The sequence below is a fragment of the Nerophis ophidion genome, linkage group LG13 (assembly GCF_033978795.1).
Source record: "Nerophis ophidion isolate RoL-2023_Sa linkage group LG13, RoL_Noph_v1.0, whole genome shotgun sequence".
NCBI lineage: Eukaryota > Metazoa > Chordata > Actinopteri > Syngnathiformes > Syngnathidae > Nerophis > Nerophis ophidion.
In genome coordinates this window covers 5551029-5574051 of record NC_084623.1, presented here as the reverse complement: position 1 = coordinate 5574051, position 23023 = coordinate 5551029, and the positions used below count along the sequence as shown (strand labels likewise).

General features: G+C 39.6%; 1 protein-coding gene across 1 annotated transcript in view; it reads left to right on the top strand.

Moving 5' to 3' along the window:
* The first annotated feature begins 1773 nt into the window (after positions 1–1773).
* LOC133564160 (general transcription factor IIF subunit 2-like) overlaps positions 1774–23023 on the top strand; it is a 68339-nt gene continuing 47089 nt past the window's right edge. Inside the window, exons 1-4 of the mRNA XM_061918301.1 lie at positions 1774–1957; positions 2144–2217; positions 2323–2341; positions 6814–6958. Coding sequence (XP_061774285.1) covers positions 1892–1957; positions 2144–2217; positions 2323–2341; positions 6814–6958 — 304 coding nt within the window. The 5' untranslated portion in view covers positions 1774–1891. The remainder of the gene's footprint in view (positions 1958–2143; positions 2218–2322; positions 2342–6813; positions 6959–23023) is intronic.

Here is a 23023-nt window from a genome sequence, read left to right as displayed (position 1 = left end):
TGACCAATATTCTACAACACAAATACAAAGTTGTAACAAAATGCTTTTTGACGACGTTTATTCAATGTTGTGTTCTGACGTTGATTTGGTTATTGAATTTTGGTCATTTCCCAACCAATATTCTACTACACAAATACAAGGTTGAAACAACATGCTTTTTTGAAGATGTTTAATCAATGTTGTGTTCTGACGTTGATTTGACCTTCTCCTGACCAATATTCTACAACACAAATACAAGGTTGAAACAACATGTTTTTCACAACGTTTAATCAATGTTGAGTTCTGACATTGATTTGACCATTGAATTTTGGTCATTTCCTAACCAATATTCTACAACACAAATACAATGTTGAAACAACATGCTTTTTTGACGATGTTTAATCAATGTTCTGTTCAGACGTTGATTTGACCATTGAAATGTTGTCATTTTCGAACCAATATTCAACACCACAAATACAAGGTTGAAACAACATGCTTTTTTACAACGTTTAATCGATGTTGAGTTCTGACATTGATTTGACCATTGAATTTTGGTCATTTCCTAACCAATATTCTACAACACAAATACAACGTTGAAACAACATGCTTTTTTGACGACGTTTAATCAATGTTCTGTTCAGACGTTGATTTGACCATTGAAATGTGGTCATTTTCTAACCAATATTCAACACCACAAATACAACGTTGAAACAACATGCTTTTTGACGTTTATTCAATGACGTTGATTTGACCATTAAAATGTGGTCATTTCCCAAGCAACAACATGGATCCAACGTTGTAGAACAATGTTGTCTCACTTTCCAATACAACTATTTTACAAAGTTTTTTCAAAGTTAGTTTTTAAAGGACATGTAAATTTACATTGTATCAATGTCTTGTATCTGCTGATAGACTACAATATGTAGAATCACTATCTCCTATCACAACTTTTATTGTAATATCACCAAGACATACTTGATTGATTGATTGATTGATTGATTGAAACGTTTATTAGAAGATTGCACAGTACAGTACATATTCCGTACAATTGACCACTAAATGGTAACACCCGAACAAGTTTTTCAACTTGTTAATCAATTCATTGTAATACTCATAGGATCAATACGATCCTATGAGTTAAATAGTATAGCAATCACCTCAGAAATTGGCCAAATTAATATTCCAGGGGATCCAGTTTCAAAATAGTATTAAAATAATGTTTATATCAGAATACAATAAAGTATGCTGTGCAGGATTAAACCACAGGGTGATGCTAAATCACTGTTCAATATCATTTAGTCTGCTGTTGATGAACAATCAAATGATTTTTATCTGATTCAAGGGGCAGGACATTCACAGCTTTTGCTTCTTCCTGCTCCTTTTTACATTTATTTTGTGTACATGTTATAGAGATGGTTGTTGTTTGGTGTTTGTGTTTAAAATATATATATTTTTTTAATGTTAAGTACAAACAGCTGTTGCTTTTTTCATGATTTCATAAAGCTTCATTTTTGCGTTCATTAGTTTCCTCCCTGCAGTTGAATGTCGCACACGTTTGCACTGTAAAGTGCTGCTTTATTTAGTGATGATGATCATCATCATAAAGCTACAACTAATTACCTTGAAGACAAACCATTTATATATGTCATTGTCTTCCAGGATTTCCATCTTTCAGAATGATGTAGTATTGAATTAAATGCGCTTGAAGAAAGTGTAAAAAATCCCTTGCATCTGTCCCGTCTTGCTTGTCAGCCGCAGAGTGTGAACGCCGACCTTTTATTTTGAAATAAAAACCGGAAAAGCGGAACCTCAAACTTCCGGCTGTTCAAACTTGACCCAAATCAGAGACGTTTAAAATTCACCTGTGCGGTTCATGTTTCTTCTGCCGAATTGTTGTTAAACTTTGGTAAATATGTCTGAAAAGGGTGAGGTTAATCTCGCTGGAGCGAAGAAAAGCAATGGTGTGTGGCTCGTCAAGGTTCGTTTGCGTCGAAAAAAAAGATCCAAATGACTTTTAAATCTTGTTCACACGCTAGCACCAGCTAACTGTTAGCAACAAGCGGCTCAATTAGCTAACTATTGTTTATTTTTTTAATGAATGGAGGCGTGTAATTAATGTTTGTATTTATTTTTTTTAAAATAGCAATAAACTTATTTTCGCCAGGTTCCCAAATATTTGGCCCAACAATGGGACAAAGCGACAGAGAATGGAGAAGTGGGGAAGATTACCATAGGAAAGTAGGTGTAATATTGCTGAAATATGAATTATTTATACGACAAATGTTTTTGTGCATCATTGACAGGATGGCTGACTCATGTCTCGTCTCATTTTACACCTCCTAGGAAGCAAGGCAAAACTAAGGTGAGCAACCTTAAAATATTATAGCCCATTTATTCAATTTTGATTGATTGCAAGTCCGAGTCCATGGTTCTCGCCCGGAAAAGGGTGGAGTGCTATCTCCGGGTTGGGGAGGAGACCCTGCCCAAAGTGGAGGAGTTCAAGTACCGAGGAGTCTTGTTCACGAGTGAGGGAAGAGTGGATCGTTATATCGACAGGCGAATCGGTGCGGCGTCTTCAGTAATGCGGACGTTGTATCGATCCGTTGTGGTGAAGAAGGAGCTGAGACGGAAGGCAAAGCTCTCAATTTACCGGTCGATCTACGTTCCCATTGAACTTTCACAGTATCATGTTAGACCCGCTCGACATCCATTGCTTTCGGTCCCCTAAAGGGGAGGAGAGGGTTGCCCACTTCTGAGGTCCTCTCCAAGGTTTCTCATAGTCAGCATTGTCACTGGCGTCCCACTAGATGTGAATTCTCCCTGCCCACTGGGTGTGAGTTTTCCTTGCCCTTTTGTGGGTTCTTCCGAGGATGTCATAGTCGTAATGATTTGTACAGTCCTTTGAGACATTTGTGATTTAGGGCTATATAAATAAACATTGATTGATTGATCCTCACCTATGGTCATGACCGAAAAGATAAGATCACGGGTACAAGCGACCGAAATGAGTTTCCTCCGCCGGGTGGCAGGGCTCTCCCTTAGAAATAGGGTGAGAAGCTCTGCCATCCGGGAGGAACTCAAAGTAAAGCTGCTGCTCCTCCACATCGAGAGGAGCCAGATGAGGTGGTTCGGGCATCTGGTCAGGATGCCACCCGAACGCCTCCTTAGGGAGGTGTTTAGGGCACGTCCAACCGGCAGGAGGCCACGGGAAAGACCCAGGACATGTTGGGAAGACTATGTCTCCTGGCTGGCCTGGGAACGCCTCGGGATCCCCCGGGAAGAACTAGACCAAGTGGCTGGGGAGAGGAAAGTCTGGGTTTCCCTGCTTAGGCTGTTGCCCCCGCGACCCGACCGCGATTAAGCGGAAGAAGATGGGTGGGTGGATGGATGGATGGATGGATGGATGGATGATAGATAGATAGATAGATAGATAGATAGTACTTTATTGATTTCTTCAGGAGAGTTCCTTCAGGAAAATTAAAATTCCAGCAGCAGTGTACAGAGTTGAGATCAATTTAAAGTAAAAAGTAAATAATGGGGGTTTAAAAGGAAACAAAATAGAGAAAAATTACAAAAAGAATAAAAACAATGGGAATAACAATATAACAGTAAAATAAGAATATAACAAGACAAAGTAAATTGATTGATTGAAACTTTTAGTAGTAGATTGCACAGTACAGTACATATTCCGTACAATTGACCACTAAATGGTAACATCCCAATAAGTTGTGTGGTGTTAGGGTTTGTTGGACCCGTTTTAATTTTTTTATTTAAAGAAAAATGATACAATTATTTTTTTCAAACTGAGACTCACTGACTTTGGCTCTTTTTCTGTGAAGAACATATATCAGAATACATATTTCATGACCACACACCATACACCCCCCCTACATGTTTCTATTACATATAAGACAGGGCTGTGCAAACTTTTTCCACTGAGGGCCGCACACTGAAAAATCAAAGCAAGCGGGGGCCATTTTTATATGTTTTTATTTCAAAAACCAATACAATATATGTGTAAAAACATACATTTAGGCCTCCACTCAGGCTTGATCCCAGGGACCCCAAAGGATCTTGGTCAAAAAATATTTAAAATGTGTCATTTTATTTTATTGTTATTCAAGGTTTAGATATCTAGATCAACGTTGGGGCTATCCGTCAATATAAAGTTTTTAAATATTTAAGTTGTGTGCCCTTTTTGTCAAAAAAAACCCTGTTTTGTTATGGAAAAAAAACACACAAAATAGAATTTTAAAGTGGAATATTTGAGATTATAGAATAATTGCAGCCTTAAAAATGTCAACACATAACACCATTGATTTCAATTATTTTTTTTAGCAATGACCCAAAACAAAATCGCACCAAAATTGTTGGGGATCATTAAAAATAAAAAACGTTTTATTTTTTTACTGTTTACTTTAAACAAAACCGTCTAGAGATCAACTTCAGATCCATCTATCAATTATTACTTTTATTGTTGTTTTTATTTTTCCATCCATCCATCCATTTTCTACCGCTTATTCCCTTTTGGGGTCGCGGGGGGCGCTGGCGCCTATCTCAGCTACAACCCGGCGGAAGGCAGGGTACACCCTGGACAAGTCGCCATCTCATCGCAGGGCCATCACAGATAGACATTCACACTCACATTCACACACTAGGGCCAATTATTTCTTTTTGTTTGTTCTTATTAGGCCCTTTAGAAAAAAAAAAAAAACTTTATATGGCAAACACAAAATATGCGACATTTTCCCCAAAAAAATATCTCAAAGTGGAATATTTAATGTGACATCGATTTTGATTAATTATTTTGTTAAATAAAATAACAGCCTGCATGGCAGCTTTGTGTATTGCTAAGTGCTAAACAAGAGACGTAAACTATGAACATGATGAAACAATCACTCACTGTACAATGTCTGCTCTCACTGGGTTGAAGACTGATGGGATGTCTATATCTTCCGGTTTGGATGAAGAATTCATCACAAAGGGTTTAAAAAAAAAAGCTAGCGCAAACGAGCGTCTTCATGTCCTTCTTGCCATGTCCGGGTGTAAGTTGGATGTCAAAGTTGACCAACTTCTCGGTTTGTGTCTACAACCTTCTACTATTCAGGTGAGAGGCATGGTTTATAATCTAGAACAGGGGTGTCCATACTTTGACTCGGGGCCCACATTGGGCTAAAAAAATTTGCCGGTGCCCAAAATACCAGTATTTTTCAAAGGCATTGCAGTACTTTTTAAAAAATTCATTAGTACCGCTGTGCTTTTTAGTCCTGTATACACCCTGGTAAGTACTGCAGTTAGGCAATGGCAGCAAGGAAAAACATGTCGTCCCAGCTTTGTTTGGTTCTGATAACATCTTTGGAAGCGGTTCTCTATAAATACTGTGATGAGCAACTTTTTGAGTCTAATACCATGTAGTTATGTTTTACCTTTTACATGTTTTTTTACTTTTGTATATGATCTAACCCAAGGGTTCTTACCTTTTTGATCCTGGGGCCCAACTTTTCCACTGCAGATGGGCCTGGGGCCTACTCAAATATTAATACTAAATGACTAATCTTACTTTTTTTTTTAATGATATTCAATAATTTTATCTAACTTACAGTCTACAAATATTAACACTGAATTACTAATCTTACTCTTTATTTCAATAATATTTAATATGTATATCCAACCTACAGTTTACAATGTTGTCAAATGATATGAAAGCATGTGTTCATCACAAAGATTATTTATTTAGGTAAGGCTAATTAGAAAAATAAATACCAACCACATATACTGCATAATGTAAGAAGGAACTAGAATAACTGATAATTGAAACGTTACACACAATTAAGTTGTGCTAAAAATAAACTAAATTTGTAATGAATGTTATTATAAATTATAATTCAACTAAAAATGCATTTTCAACAATTTTAGTCTTAATTTTTGTGCTTAAACTTCTATAGGACTTTGTCTCCTGTGGAAAAGTCTATTACTACTGCAGCTCAAACGGACCACAGCTGAGAAACAGATACTTTTTGGTGGCCCTCTAGGGCAGTGGTTCTCAAATGGGGGTACTTGAAGGTATGCCAAGGGGTACGTGAGATTTGTTTTAAATATACTAAAAGTAGTAACAATTCAAAAATCCTGTATAAATACATTTATTGAATAATACTTCCACAAAATATGAATGTAAGTTCATAAACTGTGAAAAGAAATACAACAATGCAATATTCAGTGTTGACAGCTAGATTTTTTGTGGACATGTTCCATAAATATTGATGTAAAGATTTCTTTTTTTTTGTGAATAAATGCTTAGAATTAAGTTCATGAATCCAGATGGATCTCTATTACAATCCCCAAAAAGGGCACTTTAAGTTAATGATTACTTCTATGTGAAGAAATCTTTATTTATAATTGAATCACTTGTTTATTTTTCAACAAGTTTTTAGTTGTTTTTATATCTTTTTTTCCAAATAGTTCAAGAAAACCCACTACAAATGAGCAATATTTTGCACTGTTATACAATTTAATAAATCAGAAACTGATGACATAGTGCTGAATTTTACTTCGTCTTTTTTTCAACTAAAAAGGCTTTTCTTTGATTAGGGGGTACTTGAATTAAAGAAAATGTTCACTGGGGGTACATCCCTGAAAAAAGGTTGAGAACCACTGCTCTAGGGGGCGCTCGTGGTTAAGATTCACTGACCTAATCTACCGAAATCTTTGCGAGACATTTCAAAAGGAGTCGGCACTCTTTGTAATTCCTACACATTGACACATTTGCATAGCTCTTTCTTTATTCTCACATCCAACATTCTCATATTTAAAATCATGAGTCTTTTTCTTGTTCAGGTTTCTTTCAGCCTGAACGAGGAGCTGACAACCTTAGGTGCGGTCGGGGAGAAGGACGCACCTGTGCAGGTCCCCAGGGATCATCCCTTCACTATGAACTCGGTGGGTGGGCAAACCCTGGCCGTCTTCAGCCTGGGTGACCAAGGTAAGCGTATTGAGGAGAGTTTTATTTTGCAGTAACGGGACAGTGATGAAGTATTACTGTGGTAGTTTATGTATCCTAAACTATACAAAGTACCCACTCCATATGTTACTGTTTTTTCTGGCTTCTTCAGACAACATGGTTAAATTTTTTCAGAATCGCATACTCTGTTGGTGAGTTTATTTGATTTTGTGACGGAGTTCGTAACCCAATATACTCTTGTCTCAACTGAAATCAAATCAAAGGGAATCGGCACCTCCAAATCCAAGTCCATGGTTCTCGCATGGAAAAGGGGGGAGTGGCATGGAGAGGAGATCTTGCCCCAAGTAGAGGATTTCTAGTACCTCCCGGATCCTTGTTCACGAGTTAGGGAAGAGTGGATCGTAAAATCGACAGTGCGGTGCAGCGTCTGCAGTGATGCTTACCCTGCATCGGTCCATTGTTCCGGCTCAGTTCTCAATTTACCGGTTGATATACGTTTCCATTCTCACTTGCGGTCATGAGCTTTGGGTTATGACTAAAGGACAAGATCATGGGTACAAGCGGCCAAATGAGATTTTACGAAATGAAATGAGGTGGTTGGGACATCTGGTCAGGATGCCCCCCGGACACCTCTGTGTTTAGGGTGTGTCCGACTGGCAGGAGGTCACAGGGAAGTCCCAGGACAGGTTGGGGAGACTATGTCTCCCGGCTGGCTCCCTGCTTTTAGGCTTCTCAACCCGCGAGCTGACCTCGGATAAGTGTAATAAGATGGATGGGTGGCTATTGTCTGCACTACCATATCAACATGTAAATGCTTTTTAATAAGAAAAGCAAACTTCTGGACCAGGCTGGGTGATTAAAAACTATCGATATATAAATATCGCGACAGACATAATATCAATAAAAACTGTCCGATAACAAGTTTGATATATACATGTCTGTCTTCGTCGGAAGAAATGAGAAGTGGCGAAGAAAGCAAGGTTGTTTGCATGAACTATGGCACTCGCTAACCGAGTGACGAGCTAACAGCCAATCAGATAACAGTATCAACTTGTTGTCTGGCAGGTGATTCTCTGCATGGAGTGAGAAAAGAAAGTAAAAGTGAGGCCTGCAGAGAGACAAGAAATTGGGGATAAAACAGGAAAATTCACCTCAACAGAATGGGAGGTTTTAAGGACCGTAGTCAGACCAAGGTATTCACAACCAATAAAAAAAAAACACACATCTTCTGAGCTCACCCTAAACACAGTCCGCACTAAACCTGTACAAAATAGTACTTCTCTGGAGAGATGGGAATCTTGGGCCACCTCACGATTTGATTCCGATTCGATTACAAATGGATTATTGATGTATTTTGAAGCAGTTTTTGCATTTCTTTTTGTTTCACTGAAAACTACTTCATCACTTGCAACTTTTAAAAACTGCATTTGTAATAAACAGTTGAATTCATTCCTATTCAAGTTAATAGAAATGTGTGCAAAACCGGGGAAAAAAAGTGCCCTAAAATAAGAGCTGGTCAGATCTCTCACTGAGGTGGCTCGCTGCGGTCAGCCAAGTTTTACAACCGTCTGCATTACTTTATTTACAATAAATATTCTATTGTTGATGTTTCCTATTAAATTTTACAATCACCCATGTCCGAATTGCAATGCATCTATAAATTTATTTTTTTCTCCCACCTCTACATCTCAGGTTTCTCTCTTTACTAGAAGTTTAAGAAAAAATTATTAGAATTAATCACGATTTATTTCTAACGATTCTTAATCAAAAATCTTTTCTTTTTTTCTTTTTTTGTAATAAATCTGTCCTGTACAGTGACTCCTAAATTCTATTGTTGATGTAGATCAGGGTGCCAACACTTTTTCTGCAGGCGAGCTACTTTTCAATTGAACAAGTAGATGATGTGGTCCTGATGGCTTCATCTGACCGGGATCTTCAGCTCTCGCTGGATCGGTTCGCAGCCGAGTGTGAAGCGACCGGAATGAGAATCAGCACCTCCAAGTCCGAGTCCATGGTTCTCGCCCGGAAAAGGGTGGAATGCCATCTCCGGGTTGGGGAGGAGACCCTGCCCCAAGTGGAGGAGTTCAAGTACCTAGGAGTCTTGTTCACGAGTGAGGGAAGAGTGGATCGTGAGATCGACAGGCGGATCGGTGCGGCGTCTTCAGTAATGCGGACGTTGTACCGATCCGTTGTGGTGAAGAAGGAGCTGAGCCGGAAGGCAAAGCTCTCAATTTACCGGTCGATCTACGTTCCCATCCTCACCTATGGTCATGAGCTTTGGGTCATGACCGAAAGGATAAGATCACGGGTACAAGCGGCCGAAATGAGTTTCCTCCGCCGTGTGGCGGGTCTCTCCCTTAGAGATAGGGTGAGAAGCTCTGCCATCCGGCAGGGACTCAAAGTAAAGCCGCTGCTCCTTCACATCGAGAGGAGCCAGATGAGGTGGTTCGGGCATCTGGTCAGGATGCCACCCGAACGCCTCCCTAGGGAGGTGTTTAGGGCACGTCCAACCGGTAGGAGGCCACGGGGAAGACCCAGGACACGTTGGGAAGACTATGTCTCCCGGCTGGCCTGGGAACGCCTCGGGATCCCCCGGGAAGAGCTAGACGAAGTGGCTGGGGAGAGGGAAGTCTGGGTTTCCCTGCTTAGGCTGTTGCCCCCGCGACCCGACCTCGGATAAGCGGAAGATGATGGATGAAGTAGAAGGGATCTATCTCATTCATATATATCATTTATTTTTTTTTTTTTATAAAGCGACGTTTTTGTTAAATGATAATAGAAGCATGTTTTAACAAATATAGATTCCTTTCTTTCATGAAGACAAGAATATAAGTTGGTGTATTACCTGATTCTGATAACTCGCATTGATTGGAGTCAAACGGTAGTGCTGATAACGTCCAATACCACATGAAAGTGGTTGGTTTTTGGCATCTAATTTGTCCAGCTTCCGTACACTTTACAAGAAATACATTGGTGGCAAACTCTGTAGCTTGCCAGCTTGTGCACGCCAGCTAGCTGAGACTCTTTATTTTGTTACTGCAGGCAGGATGAAGCAAGGCTTTTATTGAGAAAACAGGAACTGTGCAGTGGGTCTTTAGAGTTTTGACAGCAGGTATGGCGTGAGAGTCTATTGAAATAAAGTGTTTCTCGCCTTCCTGTCGGTCATTTTTTCTTAATGATCTCGCTGCAGTCAGCGTCATCTCACAAGACCCTGGGGTGCCCTGAATGTCAATCAAGTGATGTCTTAGTGAAGATTGATGATCTGTAATTTTTAAGTCTATTTTTTTAATGCTTGGCTGATTATGGACTGACACACCCTCCACCATCGACCGGTAACTCGCAATCGACATAATGGGCACCCCGAAGTAGATGATCATATCAGCTGTACAGATTTACTTTAGAAAAGAGAAGTGTTGGATACTTCTCTTGTTGCCTTACTTGTATTTGACTTTATTAAAAGTTTGGGAAGCATTTTATTTGAATAATATAGAAATGTATCACAACTGTTTATCTATTTTATGGAGGATTGTAGTTGGTCATAGAACTTGAATACTTAAAGTATTCATTTTGAATCGTTACCCGCTAGAATTTTGTCAAATTGTGTGGTACTCAAAGAATCACAGCCCTAGTATTTAGATTTTCACACTTTGCACAATTTTTTTTTCAATTTTTGTGCCTTCATTTTAAGAGGTTTTTGTTAAGTGTTCAGTGTGATTTTAATATTTTGTTTGGATTGAGTGTTTTCCATCCTTGTGTTGACATTTCCCTTCTGCCTTGATAGCTGAGGGGATTATAATCAGAGGAAGGTTATATTTGGAAAAAAAATATTTACATACCGGTAGTAATAAATGCACCATTAAATGTATGGAAAACTCTTGAGGGGTTTCTGATTGATGTTTGCTGGCAGTCTAATGCGCCAATACCAATTTCTGAGCCAGAGAGATTTGCCGGAATTTGCATCACAGCATGAGAAAAGATTCCATGCAAGCTTTACCCTTAATTTATTTCATTTAGGCAATGCACCTTGGTAACACATTAGCTGCCACACCTAACAAATTTAAAGTAATATAATTTATTGTAGTGTCCAGAAGAAGACACGCAGTCAGATGCTCTTTTTTTTTTTTAACTCTTTTATTCCCAATTTTATGCTATTGGGCCCAATTCCAACAAGTATTTCCTCACTGCACACGTCTGCCTCAGTGTTTCACTCCAAGACACACAACACCTCCTCATTCTTCGTCGACACGGTGTGTTCACAGACCATGGGACAAATAAAACACTAACATACTCATTAACACCAGCAGGTAGTTACAGTATGAATAGATTACAATTCATACTGTATAATAATGGTTTATTATTTGCTCTCTATTGACTAGTAATGTACCGAAAACTTGGCCGCAAACAAATTACGTATTTTATCCGAAATATACCCGCAGACAGCGATCTCCAAAATTTAAAATAGCAGTGTTTGGTTTTGAGGAGAGGAAGGCTCCCAGCAGCGCAAAGCAAGTGTGAAGCCAAACTCTTTGCACCTCTAGTCGCTTTTCGTCGCGGACATGGAGCGACAGAAGTAAACAATCTCTAAACAGTGTGCAGTCTACAATAACACCAGAAATAGAAGCTAGATTTGTTGTCAGTCGTTTTGATAAAGAGTGAGTGACCAAAAGGATTTGAGAAATCGCTAGAAAACAAAATCTCAACAAAGTATATCGTATAATAAGCAGCAACGATTGAAAAATGTAGCAAAACGATGTTATGTAAGAATAAAATGTTATACTATAATGAAAGATGTGTTTTAAATGTATGTAAACATTTTTTTTGCCCTTTTCAAGGAAAATATTTGCATCATAGCAAATATGATTATCATGATTGCCACGCCCAAACCCTGAACTATATTGTGACGTTTCTTTGCAAATAACTTTGGTACATTAGTGAGCCGCTTAATGTTTGATCACTTCTGAATGTACATACACTATCCCTGAACAGAGGTGGTCTGTGACACCACCTGTCTCCCACATACAACACTGTCCTTTCAAACATTCCTAAAAGACTCCAACAAATAACTGGAGTTAGAAACATTCTGGTCATTGAAGGTGACCAGATTGCAATTTCTGCTATTTGTTTACAACTCTATGGAATGCTTATGTGGGGGATTCTGACCATTTTGGACTGGTAGTAGCCGTTCCACGGCGATGGTTCTGCCACACAATACCACAACGCTAACGAGCAGAAATTACACTTTAACAACTTGGCATTGACAGTTAGGATTGCTTGTTTGCGTCAAAACAGTTGTTTTTCTCACTACGATAGGGCAAAACCATCGTTGCCCAGGCACACCCTCCTGGTTTTTGGAGGAAAAATATTGGGGTTTGGGCACCAGCAATTGGACGGATCTGACCAATCAAAGTCTATGAGCACGAACTGATGAAGCCTACTCGGATGAGCAGCAAAATGTCTTCTAAGACAAGCCAAACAGTCCAGTTGCAATCGATTGAATGCCCTGAGATAATGCCTTTGAGCGATATGCTGTAATCATTCTGCTCTGATTTTGAAAGTATTTGACCATACAGTGCTTGTGTAGTCATGTTCTGTGTCTTCATTAAACCAGTTTATACACTTCCAAAGATTAGTGACTTAACCGTAAGATTGTTTTGGAATCAAATCCCATTGAGATTTGGCTTCTAGAAAATATGGAACATAAAACCGTTGCGGTTTCCTCGTGAGTCAACAAGCAGATGGATTTAAATGAACTGACCGGAACAGGAAAACTATAATTTCCTCATTAGACAGCAGAGCAGTGGGACAAAACATGTGCAGGCCAAATATTTTCTCTATTGAATTATCTTATTTCGCTCTAAAAAAACAAACCCATTTATTTTCCCTAGTAGTAATGTTCTCTATTTGCTCTAAAGCTCAGTCCCCATCCATGACACTGCTTTTGTAGTATTGATGCAACATACTTTAAACATCTGTTCCTGCACAGCCTTGAGGATTTTCAAACACTGAGTGTGAATGTTGTCTATCTGTGTTGACCCTGTGATGAGGTGGCGACTTGTCCAGGGTGTACGACGCCATCCGCCCGAATGCAGCTGAGATAGGCTCCAGCGACCTGGAAAGGGACAAGCGGTAGACAATGGATGGATGGATTTGTTCAATAATTTCAAGCTTTAAAAGAAAACCTGTACACCAACTACGCTTTGGATTCCACTAAAGCATTCTCCAGTCTAATGGTAGATGATAGGCACCAGCGCCCCCCGCAACCCCAAAGGGAATAATGGTAGAAAATGGATGGAAGGGCATTCTCCAGTCTAATGGTAGATGATTTCATAATTTCTTAATGTCATTGTAATTAATGATCATGATAGTGTTCCTCTATCATCCCACTCAGGTGTTCTTCCCTAAATCTTAATAATCAAAAAAGAAATGTAAATATTAGAGATCGACCAATTATCAGCGCTGATATTTGGCATTTTGGCTTTGATATTTTAGTATTAAAAACCTAATCAGTGAAGTAGATAGTAATACCCACTGCACAAGCACCAGCTCTTTTCACCTTCCTGAGAAAAGTTCCCTGTTTTAAAAATAAAATCTAAGAATAAAAATTACTCATTATTAATTCTCCACAAATATGTTGTGATATCTGTCAGGGCAATTATTTGAGTTCTTGTAAAAATTATTTTCCGGTCTGCTCAGCTGCGTCCACCACTCACGCGGCAACACCCCCTTCCTCTTCCTCCTGCTGTGTTGGTCGCCTACAGTACATCTCTTCTACTTACCTATCAAAACCTAATTTTTGCTTGGTAATCCAGTTTTTGTCCTGTCATGGCGTCTTCCTAGTCCCGTTTGGGCTTTGAAGGCTATAACGGTGACTCCCATTAGCTGCATCTGCCAAGCGTTTATCTTTAAAATCCTAAAAAAAAAAAAAAAAGACATGTTTTCTTGTTTCTCATGATTGTGAAAGAGAGGCAACATTCCAAAAAAAGTTCCCCCTTTAAGGTTCGCAATACTGCAGGGTTCTTCACGAGGAAACCTTACTATGTATTAAATCCATAAACTCTTATAAAAAACTGGTATGAAATTGAAAAGATGGGAATTATTGTGATTTAGCAAAATCCCATATTTTTACTAATTTTCGAGGTTAATTATATTTTGAAATGCAAATGTTACTTTTAAACACACATAATAAAGGTGTTTATTAAGTGCCCTCAAGTTTTTGTATTGCTAAATTAACCACATTAATGCCGCATAAAACATTGTCTGTTTTTTTAATAGAAACACAACATAAAGCCTCGTTCAGATGTTTATTGAGACATACTTTTCATGTTTAACTTTTACTGCAAATTAATAATGGTTATCAGCCTCTTTGACGAATAATAATTGGTATGGGCCCTGAAAAAAACATATTGGTCAATCTCTAGTATATATGACAGTCCAACAAAGGTTAAAAACTTAATGAACACTGTAAAGAATATGCTATAATGTCCCGGAACATTTCAATCAATCAATCAATGTTTATTTATATAGCCCCAAATCACAAATGTCTCAAAGGACTGCACAAATCATTACGACTACAACATCCTCGGAAGAACCCACAAAAGGGCAAGGAAAACTCACACCCAGTGGGCAAGGAGAATTCACATTCAGTGGGACGCCAGCGACAATGCTGACTATGAGAAACCTTGGAGAGGACCTCAGATGTGGGCAACCCCCCCCCCTCTAGGGGACCGAAAGCAATGGATGTCGAGCGGGTCTAACATGATACTGTGAAAGTTCAATCCATAGTGGCTCCAAGACAGCAGTGAGAGTCCCGTCCACAGGAAACCATCTCAAGCGGATCAGCAGCGTAGAGATGTCCCCAACCGATACAGGCGAGCGGTCCATCCTGGGTCCCGACGAGCGGTCCATCCTGGGTCTCGACTCTGGACAGCCAGTACTTCATCCATGGTCATCGGACCGGACCCCCTCCACAAGGGAGGGGGGGACATAGGAGAAAGAAAAGAAGCGGCAGATCAACTGGTCTAAAAAGGAGGTCTATTTAAAGGCTAGAGTATACAGATGAGTTTTAAGATGAGACTTAAATGCTTCTACTGAGGTAGCATCTCGAACTGTTACCGGGAGGGCATTCCAGAGTACTGGAGACCGAACGGAAAACGCTCTATAGCCCGCAGACTTTTTTTGAGCTCTAGGAATCACTAATAAGCCGGAGTCTTTTGAACGCAGATTTCTTGCCGGGACATACGGTACAATACAATCGGCAAGATAGGCTGGAGCTAGACCGTGTAGTATTTTATACGTAAGTAGTAAAACCTTAAAGTCACATCTTAAGTGCACAGGAAGCCAGTGCAGGTGAGCCAGTACAGGCGTAATATGATCAAACTTTCTTGTTCTTGTCAAAAGTCTAGCAGCCGCATTTTGTACCAACTGTAATCTTTTAATGCTAGACATTGGGAGACCCGAAAATAATACGTTACAGTAATCGAGACGAGACGTAACAAACGCATGGATAATGATCTCGGCGTCTTTAGTGGACAAAATGGAGCGAATTTTAGCGATATTACGGAGATGAAAGAAGGCCGTTTTAGTAACGCTTTTAATGTGTGACTCAAAGGAGAGAGTTGGGTCGAAGATAATACCCAGATTTTTTACAGAGTCACCTTGTTTTATTATTTGGTTGTCAAATGTTAAAGTTGTATTATTAAATAGAGGTCGGTGTCTAGCAGGACCGATAATCAGCATTTCCGTTTTTTTGGCATTAAGTTGCAAAAAGTTAGCGGACATCCATTGTTTAATTTCATTAAGACACGCTTCCAACTGACTACAGTCCGGCGTGTTGGTCAGCTTTAGGGGCATGTAAAGTTGGGTGTCATCAGCATAACAGTGAAAGCTAATACCGTATTTGCGTATGACGTCACCTAGCGGCAGCATGTAGATGCTGAAGAGTACAGGGCCAAGGACCGAACCCTGGGGAACTCCACACGTTACCTTAACATAGTCCGAGGTCACACTGTTATAGGAGACGCACTGCATCCTATCAGTAAGATAAGAGTTAAACCATGACAGGGCTGAGTCTGAAATACCAATTCGTATTTTGATACGCTCTAATAAAATATTATGATCGACGGTATCGAAAGCAGCGCTAAGATCGAGGAGCAGCAACATAGATGACGCATCAGAGTCCATCGTTAGCAATAGATCATTAGTCAGTTTTGCGAGGGCTGTCTCAGTCGAGTGATTTGCCCTGAAACCGGATTGAAAGGTTTCACATAGATTGTTAAACGCTAAGTGCTCATTTAGCTGCTCTGCAACAATTTTTTCGAGGATTTTCGAAATAAAGGGAAGGTGAGACACCGGTCGGTAGTTTACCATGAGGTCTGGATCGAGGTTAGGTCTTTTAAGGAGAGGATGAATAACCGCTTTTTTGAATGCAACGGGAACAGTGCCCGAGGAAAGTGATAAGTTTATAATATTTAGCACTGATGGACCTAATAATACAAAAAGCTCCTTGATAAGTTTCCCAGGAAGTGGGTCAAGTAAACATGTTGTTTGTTTTATTCCATTTACACGTTGTAACAATCCTTCTAATGTTATTTCATCAAAACGAGAGAAACTATTTTGGATATTTGCAGTATCCGCCGTATATACAATCGTATCTGTGTTACTATAACCCCGTTGTAGCTGGGACGCATTGTCTTTAATCTCCTTTCTAATAAGTTCAATTTTCTTATTAAAGAACTTCATAAAGTCATCTGCCGAATGGGTGGAGCTACTGGAAGGAGTCCCTTGTTGGGTTAGCGATGCTACTGTACTAAACAAAAATTTTGGATCGTTTTTATTAATGCGGATGAGATTTGAGTAATAATTAGTTTTAGCTAAGGTAAGCATGCGTTTATAAGTTATTAAACTATCACTCCATGCTTGATGGTGCACCTCAAGTTTAGTCGTGCGCCATTTGCGTTCCAGCTTTCTACATAATAATTTCTGAGCTCTAGTTTCTTCAGTAAACCATGGCGTACGCCTTTTTGGAGCCTTTTTTAACTTCAGCGGTGCTATACTATCAATGGTTTCGCTCAGGGCGTTGTTAAAGTTGTTAGTGAGGTTATCAATAGACCCCACATACTTTGGGAACGGTGCCATTACCGAGGGCAGTAGGTCCGCAAGAGTCGTCGTTGTGGCAGCATTAAGGTTGCGGCTGCTATAGCAGTTATTATTATTATTAGCTTGCCGAACATGAGTCTGAACTTCGAATTTTATAAGGTAATGATCGGACATTACTTTAGTATACGGGAGTATCATAACTTTGGAGACGGTGATACCTCTGACAAGCACTAGGTCTATCGTATTACCGCTGCGATGCGTCGGTTCATTTATTATTTGTGTAAGACCACAGCTATCAATTATAGTCTGGAGCGCCACGCACGGTGGGTCCAGTGGGGTATTCATATGGATATTAAAGTCCCCCATTATAATTATATTATCGGCGTGCGTCACTAGATCAGCAACAAACTCTGAGAATTCACTAATAAAGTCCGAATAGGGCCCTGGGGGGCGGTAGATAACGGCCAGGCACAGAGGCAGAGGTGTGGCAGACTTCATAGAAAGCACCTCAAACGATTTATATTTATTATTTAAGTTAGGACTAAAGTTAAAGTTTTCGTTGTATATTAGTGCGACACCCCCTCCCCTTTTGAGGTGACGGGCAATATGCGCATTCGTATAGTTAGGAGGGGATGCCTCATTTATCGCAAAAAAGTCGTCTGGTTTAAGCCAGGTTTCGCTAAGACCGATGACGTTAAGGTTGTTGTCTCTAATGACCTCATTGACTAATAACGTTTTGGGAGACAAAGATCTGATGTTTAGAAAGCCCATATTATAGGTAGTGGGCTGTTTTAAGGAGTTGTTGATAAAATTATCCGTAGTAGCAATATTAATAATGTTGCGTTTATTATGCGCAGTGTACTTAAAATAATTACGACCATATCTAGGAATTGATATGACGGGAATTTTCAGATTGTCTACTTGGCGCTGCGATAAACTGAACGCATCATAATTTGCCACCTCAGTAGAACGCATGTCTAACTCTGACGAAGTCATAGACACAGTAGAAAAAACATTTTGTGAGTTGTGTATTATTCTACGAAAATTGCTATGTGTACAGGGATCATCCAGCCTGGCGCTGGCTAGTTCTAACTTAACTGACTCCATACCCAGGCTAGCAGGCTCTGTAATTGCCTGTGACCGGGCTTGCTCTAGTGCAGTTAGTCAAATGTGGCTCAATGCGAAGTCTATGTTCCGAGACAAGAGGATAGCGCCTTCCTGGTTAGGGTGAAGGCCGTCTCTCCTCAGCAAGCCAGGTTTGCCCCAGAAAGAGGGCCAATTATCAATAAACGTAAATCCCTGTTGTCTGCAGAAGCTATCCAGCCACCTGTTAAGAGAGACTAATCTGCTATATCTCTCATCATTGCCTCTCCCAGGCAGGGGGCCAGAGACAATTACTCGATGCCTGGACATCTTTCTGGCGAGATTACAAGCCCTGGCTATGTTTCTCTTTGTAATCTCTGATTGTCTCATCCTAACGTCATTGGAGCCAACGTGTATTACTATATTCGCATAACTAGTGGTGCGGTTAGCCTGCCGTACGTGCTTACTAGACCTGTTGCGAGTTAGCTCCCTAAGATTAGCTTCAATGTCAGGTGCTCTGCCCCCGGGAATACACTTAATTGTGGCTGGTTTGCTAAGCTTTATGTTTCGGGTGATGGAGTCCCCTATAACTAAAGTGTGGTGCCCGGTAGACTGGGGTGTAGGACTAGCTAAAGGGCTAAATCTATTATGCGTCTCAACCGGTACACCTTAGCTTGTAGGCCGGTTAGGGCTGCTACAAGCTGGGCTAGTTAGCTCGCTACAGCTAACGCTAGCAGATGTGTCCGCAACATCTAAAGTTACGAAATTACACTGCTCTAACTGGCGGACACGGCTCTCTAGCAAAGCCAACCTATCCATGAGTAAAGTGCATGAAGCGCAGGAAGCCATACTCACAGAAACTTTCCGTCGCCGAGTGGAGTGCCAGCTGTCTTCGGGAAGTGGTGGTCACGGTGGCGGGGGAGAAGCTTCCTTCAGACCGGCGCTGCCTTTCTCCGCTAGCCTCGTTAGCTTAGCAGCTAGCTAGCTGAGGGCGAAGTGGTGAGACAGAGATCGGGTGATTTGCAAGTTAAATTGAACTATTAAATATGTTCGATAAGTTGTAAATAAAGCTGCAAAACAGTTAAAATCACACAGAACGATACTTAGCTTTTTTGCAACAAGAGCAGTCAGCGAGCAGTCATTCACGTTGACCCGGAACCGCAATATTTGAGCAAACACTTTGCTAGACACATTTGTTACCTGCATAGCCTATTGCGATGATGTTGCAGTATATTAGAATTGGATAGACTTTATTGATCCCACGATGGGGAAGTTATATGCCAAAGCCTCTGTTTTCTCCTCTGTTGGTCTTCGTCAGGATTTCTCTCTTCCACTAATGCGTTGGTTGTGGTCTTTGTTGCACAGTGAAAAACTGATGTATGTCAAGCTGTGCTGAGTGCAGTAGAAATATGGCATATGTAACGGTACAGTCTAGAAATAAATCTGCACAACCGAATAGAAACGTTGAGTGAGTCCACTATTTATAACACTAATAATTGGGCAATATGTGCATTTCCAAAGTGACATATGCACACAGCTGATTGTTTCAAGACAACAAACCTTGGGATGTTTTCCTGCTGGCTCCGCTGTGAACGGGACTCTTGCTGCTGTGTTGGATCCGCTTTGAACTGGACTCTCCCGACTGTGTTGGATCCATTATGGATTGAACTTTCACAGTATCATGTTAGACCCGCTTGACATCCATTGCTTTCCTCTTCTCCAAGGTTCTCATCGTCATCATTGTCACCGACGTCCCACTGGGTGTGAGTTTTCCTTGCCCTTATGTGGGCCTACCGAGGATGTCGTAGTGGTTCGTGTTGTGGTTTGTGCAGCCCTTTGAGCCACTGGTGATTTAGGGCTATATAAGTAAACATTGATTGATTGATTGAAACCAGTTGCCTAATGTTACTTTGTGCACACAAAATTGAAATGAAGCTTTCATCAGAGAGCCACTTCCACCACAAGATTTATGCTTTCACCACTCTCAAGCACTTTAAATGCTCCCACTCTTGCATTCAACATTAATACCACCTACATGTGATAATGGCTTTCTCCTCATGTTTGGCTTACTTTTTTCTTACAATGATTCATTGTGTTGGCCGAGTATTGTATTGATGATTTTTTTTTTTTTTTAAATTCCAGCTTAATTACTGCATACTGTTTTTGTTGCCCTGCCTTTTAGCTGGGAATGTGTTTGTGAATGTCTTTTTAAGGGTCTACATCCCAGGTATCAAAATCCAGGCCCCGCGGGCCAGATACTGCCCGACTCAAATATCCATAAGTTCCGCAAAATCTTCTAAATAATATGCATTAATAAAGTAATTTTTAGTTTCTTACTAAATGTTTGTTCTTTGCATTTTGACAGAAAAAAATACATGTACTACATGCAATCACATGTCTTTTAAACCAATTGCTGAGACACGGCCGCCCACTATAGGGACGCCAAAAACTATTTCTGTTTCTCAGCTGTGGTCCGTATAAGCCGCAGCCGTATTTAGTTGTAATACATTTTTTCACCTCTTGTGGCAGTAATGACGATATCAATCAAACAGTAAAAGTCTGGAGCCAAAATCATAGAGAAGTTTCTATTAGTAGAGTGGAAAAACCAGTTCCCTCTATATTGAAGCTATTATCATATCTATATGATTTATGACGCCAAAAGACTTCCAAAGTTTGTGTATAATCTCATTCGATCAAAATAGTATCAATCTCAGAGTGTCCCAAGCCAGTCATGTGATCCGTGACATAGAGTTTGGAACCACAGATCCCTTTCCCATCAACAACAATGCTAATTATGCAGACTCTGTGAGAGCCAACAACGATTGCTTTGAAAAAATTATGATGCAGACCTTTTATTTCTCTTGCTGGGATGCAGACCGACGGAACGCTCACATAATCCCATTCAGATAAACATTTAATCGCAATCCTCACAAAGGGTTAAAAATATGTTGTGCAAAAAGCCTCTTTTTGTCTGTTTTTTGCCATTTCGGGACGTGAAAGTGGACTAGCCTGTTTGTCCATGGCCACATTTGTCTACTAGTAGGTGAGAGATGCATGAATTATAATCTAGAATGTACTTTTAACAAGTTTAAGACCAAGCAGAAGCAGCCGCCGGCTCATTATGTCAACAATAGCCGTGAAAGCTAACGTTAGCTCACTGCTATCAACGCGCCATTAAAATAGGCTGTCTAGTTAGGCTTATAGTAATATCACTCATATTTGGTTAATTTTCATGTCACGGCATGTAAAAACAGTATTGTTGGCGTTTCTTGATGTTTTCAGAGTGTGATTGGCGCAACAGAAGACCCTCGATCTCTTGACTCAATTGTTAGCTATTTATTTACGATTTCGAATGCATAAAAAAGCGACGCATGTGTGTTCTTGTCTTATGTAAGAATTGTGAAAAAACAGCACATCTCTTTCCAATGTTTGCGTTTTTCCAGTATGACTGATCTGATGGTATGATTAGATTAGAGTGCGGAAGCGTTCTTATCGTGACATAGACTCTGGAAATTGATGAAGATATTCGGTGCGAAATATTCAAAATGGCTATCTGAATTTGTGGCAATTTGGGAAGTTTAGACTGTATTTTAACAAACTTTGCGGATTGTAAATACAATTGTATATTTTTAATGGATACCATGAAGCACAATTAACCATATAAAATCAACTTGTTTTTACACTATACTACTACTTTAAGCGCAAAAAATATGACTTATGTAGTAAAATTGTATTGTCATTTGCACATGGATTTTATTGACTTTATTAAGAAAACATCTTATTAGTGTTTATTAATTTAGTTACAATTTATGTATTGTAGCACTGCGTAATTGTATATAAATCTGTTTCATCGGTTTTTGAGTTCCTTCTTTTACAGTATATTTGATTGGTAATTATTTTCTAATCAGCCGGAACTAAGCTTGATAATAATATAGGTAATTTACACATGCTTTCATATAATTTGACAAGGTCTATCAATTTTAACTAATTAGGTTTAGTAGAATTATCAAGAATAAACTTACTAATTCAATGTTATTTGAGTGGGTTCCGGGCCATTCCGCAGTGGAAATGTTCGGCCCGAGGTCTAAAAGGTTAAGAACCCCTGTTTTAAACTATAACATTATTTAATAATGCAATAAACATATTACTATACATTCTAAACATATTAAAAATTTATCTGGTTGACTTATGGTTTTCAAACAAGTTATGCATCAAACTATACACTGTAAAAAATACACTATTTTATGGTAAAATTATGGTAACTAAGCTACAAGTTTTTTTACGTAAAATTTGTTTTTTTGTTTATTTTTACAGCATATTATTGTAAATGAAACAGCAGTTAAATTGTTTTTTTACTGTACATTTCTGAACAACTGACCCGCCATTTTTTCGCCGTAAAAATCTGTGGTACCGTTTTTCAATTTACAGCAATACACCGTAAAAACATTCGCTAACAGTTAGTGCCAGCATCTTCCATGAGAGCAACTTCAGCGCGGTAAAAAAGTGGGTTTACTGTAGACCGCACTGTACTACTGCTTCTAAAATGCCCCAAAAAAGTGGAATCTGACGGTTTTCTGCATTTTAGAAAAACACAGTAGAACGCCACAGGTAAAAGATTATACTGAATGTTCAGTAAATGAGTGTCTCCATGGTGAAAGCTGTGTCATCGCTATAAAAACCTTATTTAAATAAGGCGGTCTGCACCATTTATCAATTGTACACACAGTCTTGGTAGATCAAAGGCAACACACCCACTAAAAGTACATGCAATTTTATAGTTTGCACACTGATTGGCATGTGGTATTTGGATCTTGGGAGATAAGGCCCTGCGTGTGTGAAATATTTACTGGTTAAAACACTGACTTGATAAAAGTTATGATGCTAACTTCTGCTTTGTGGAGTGCCTTT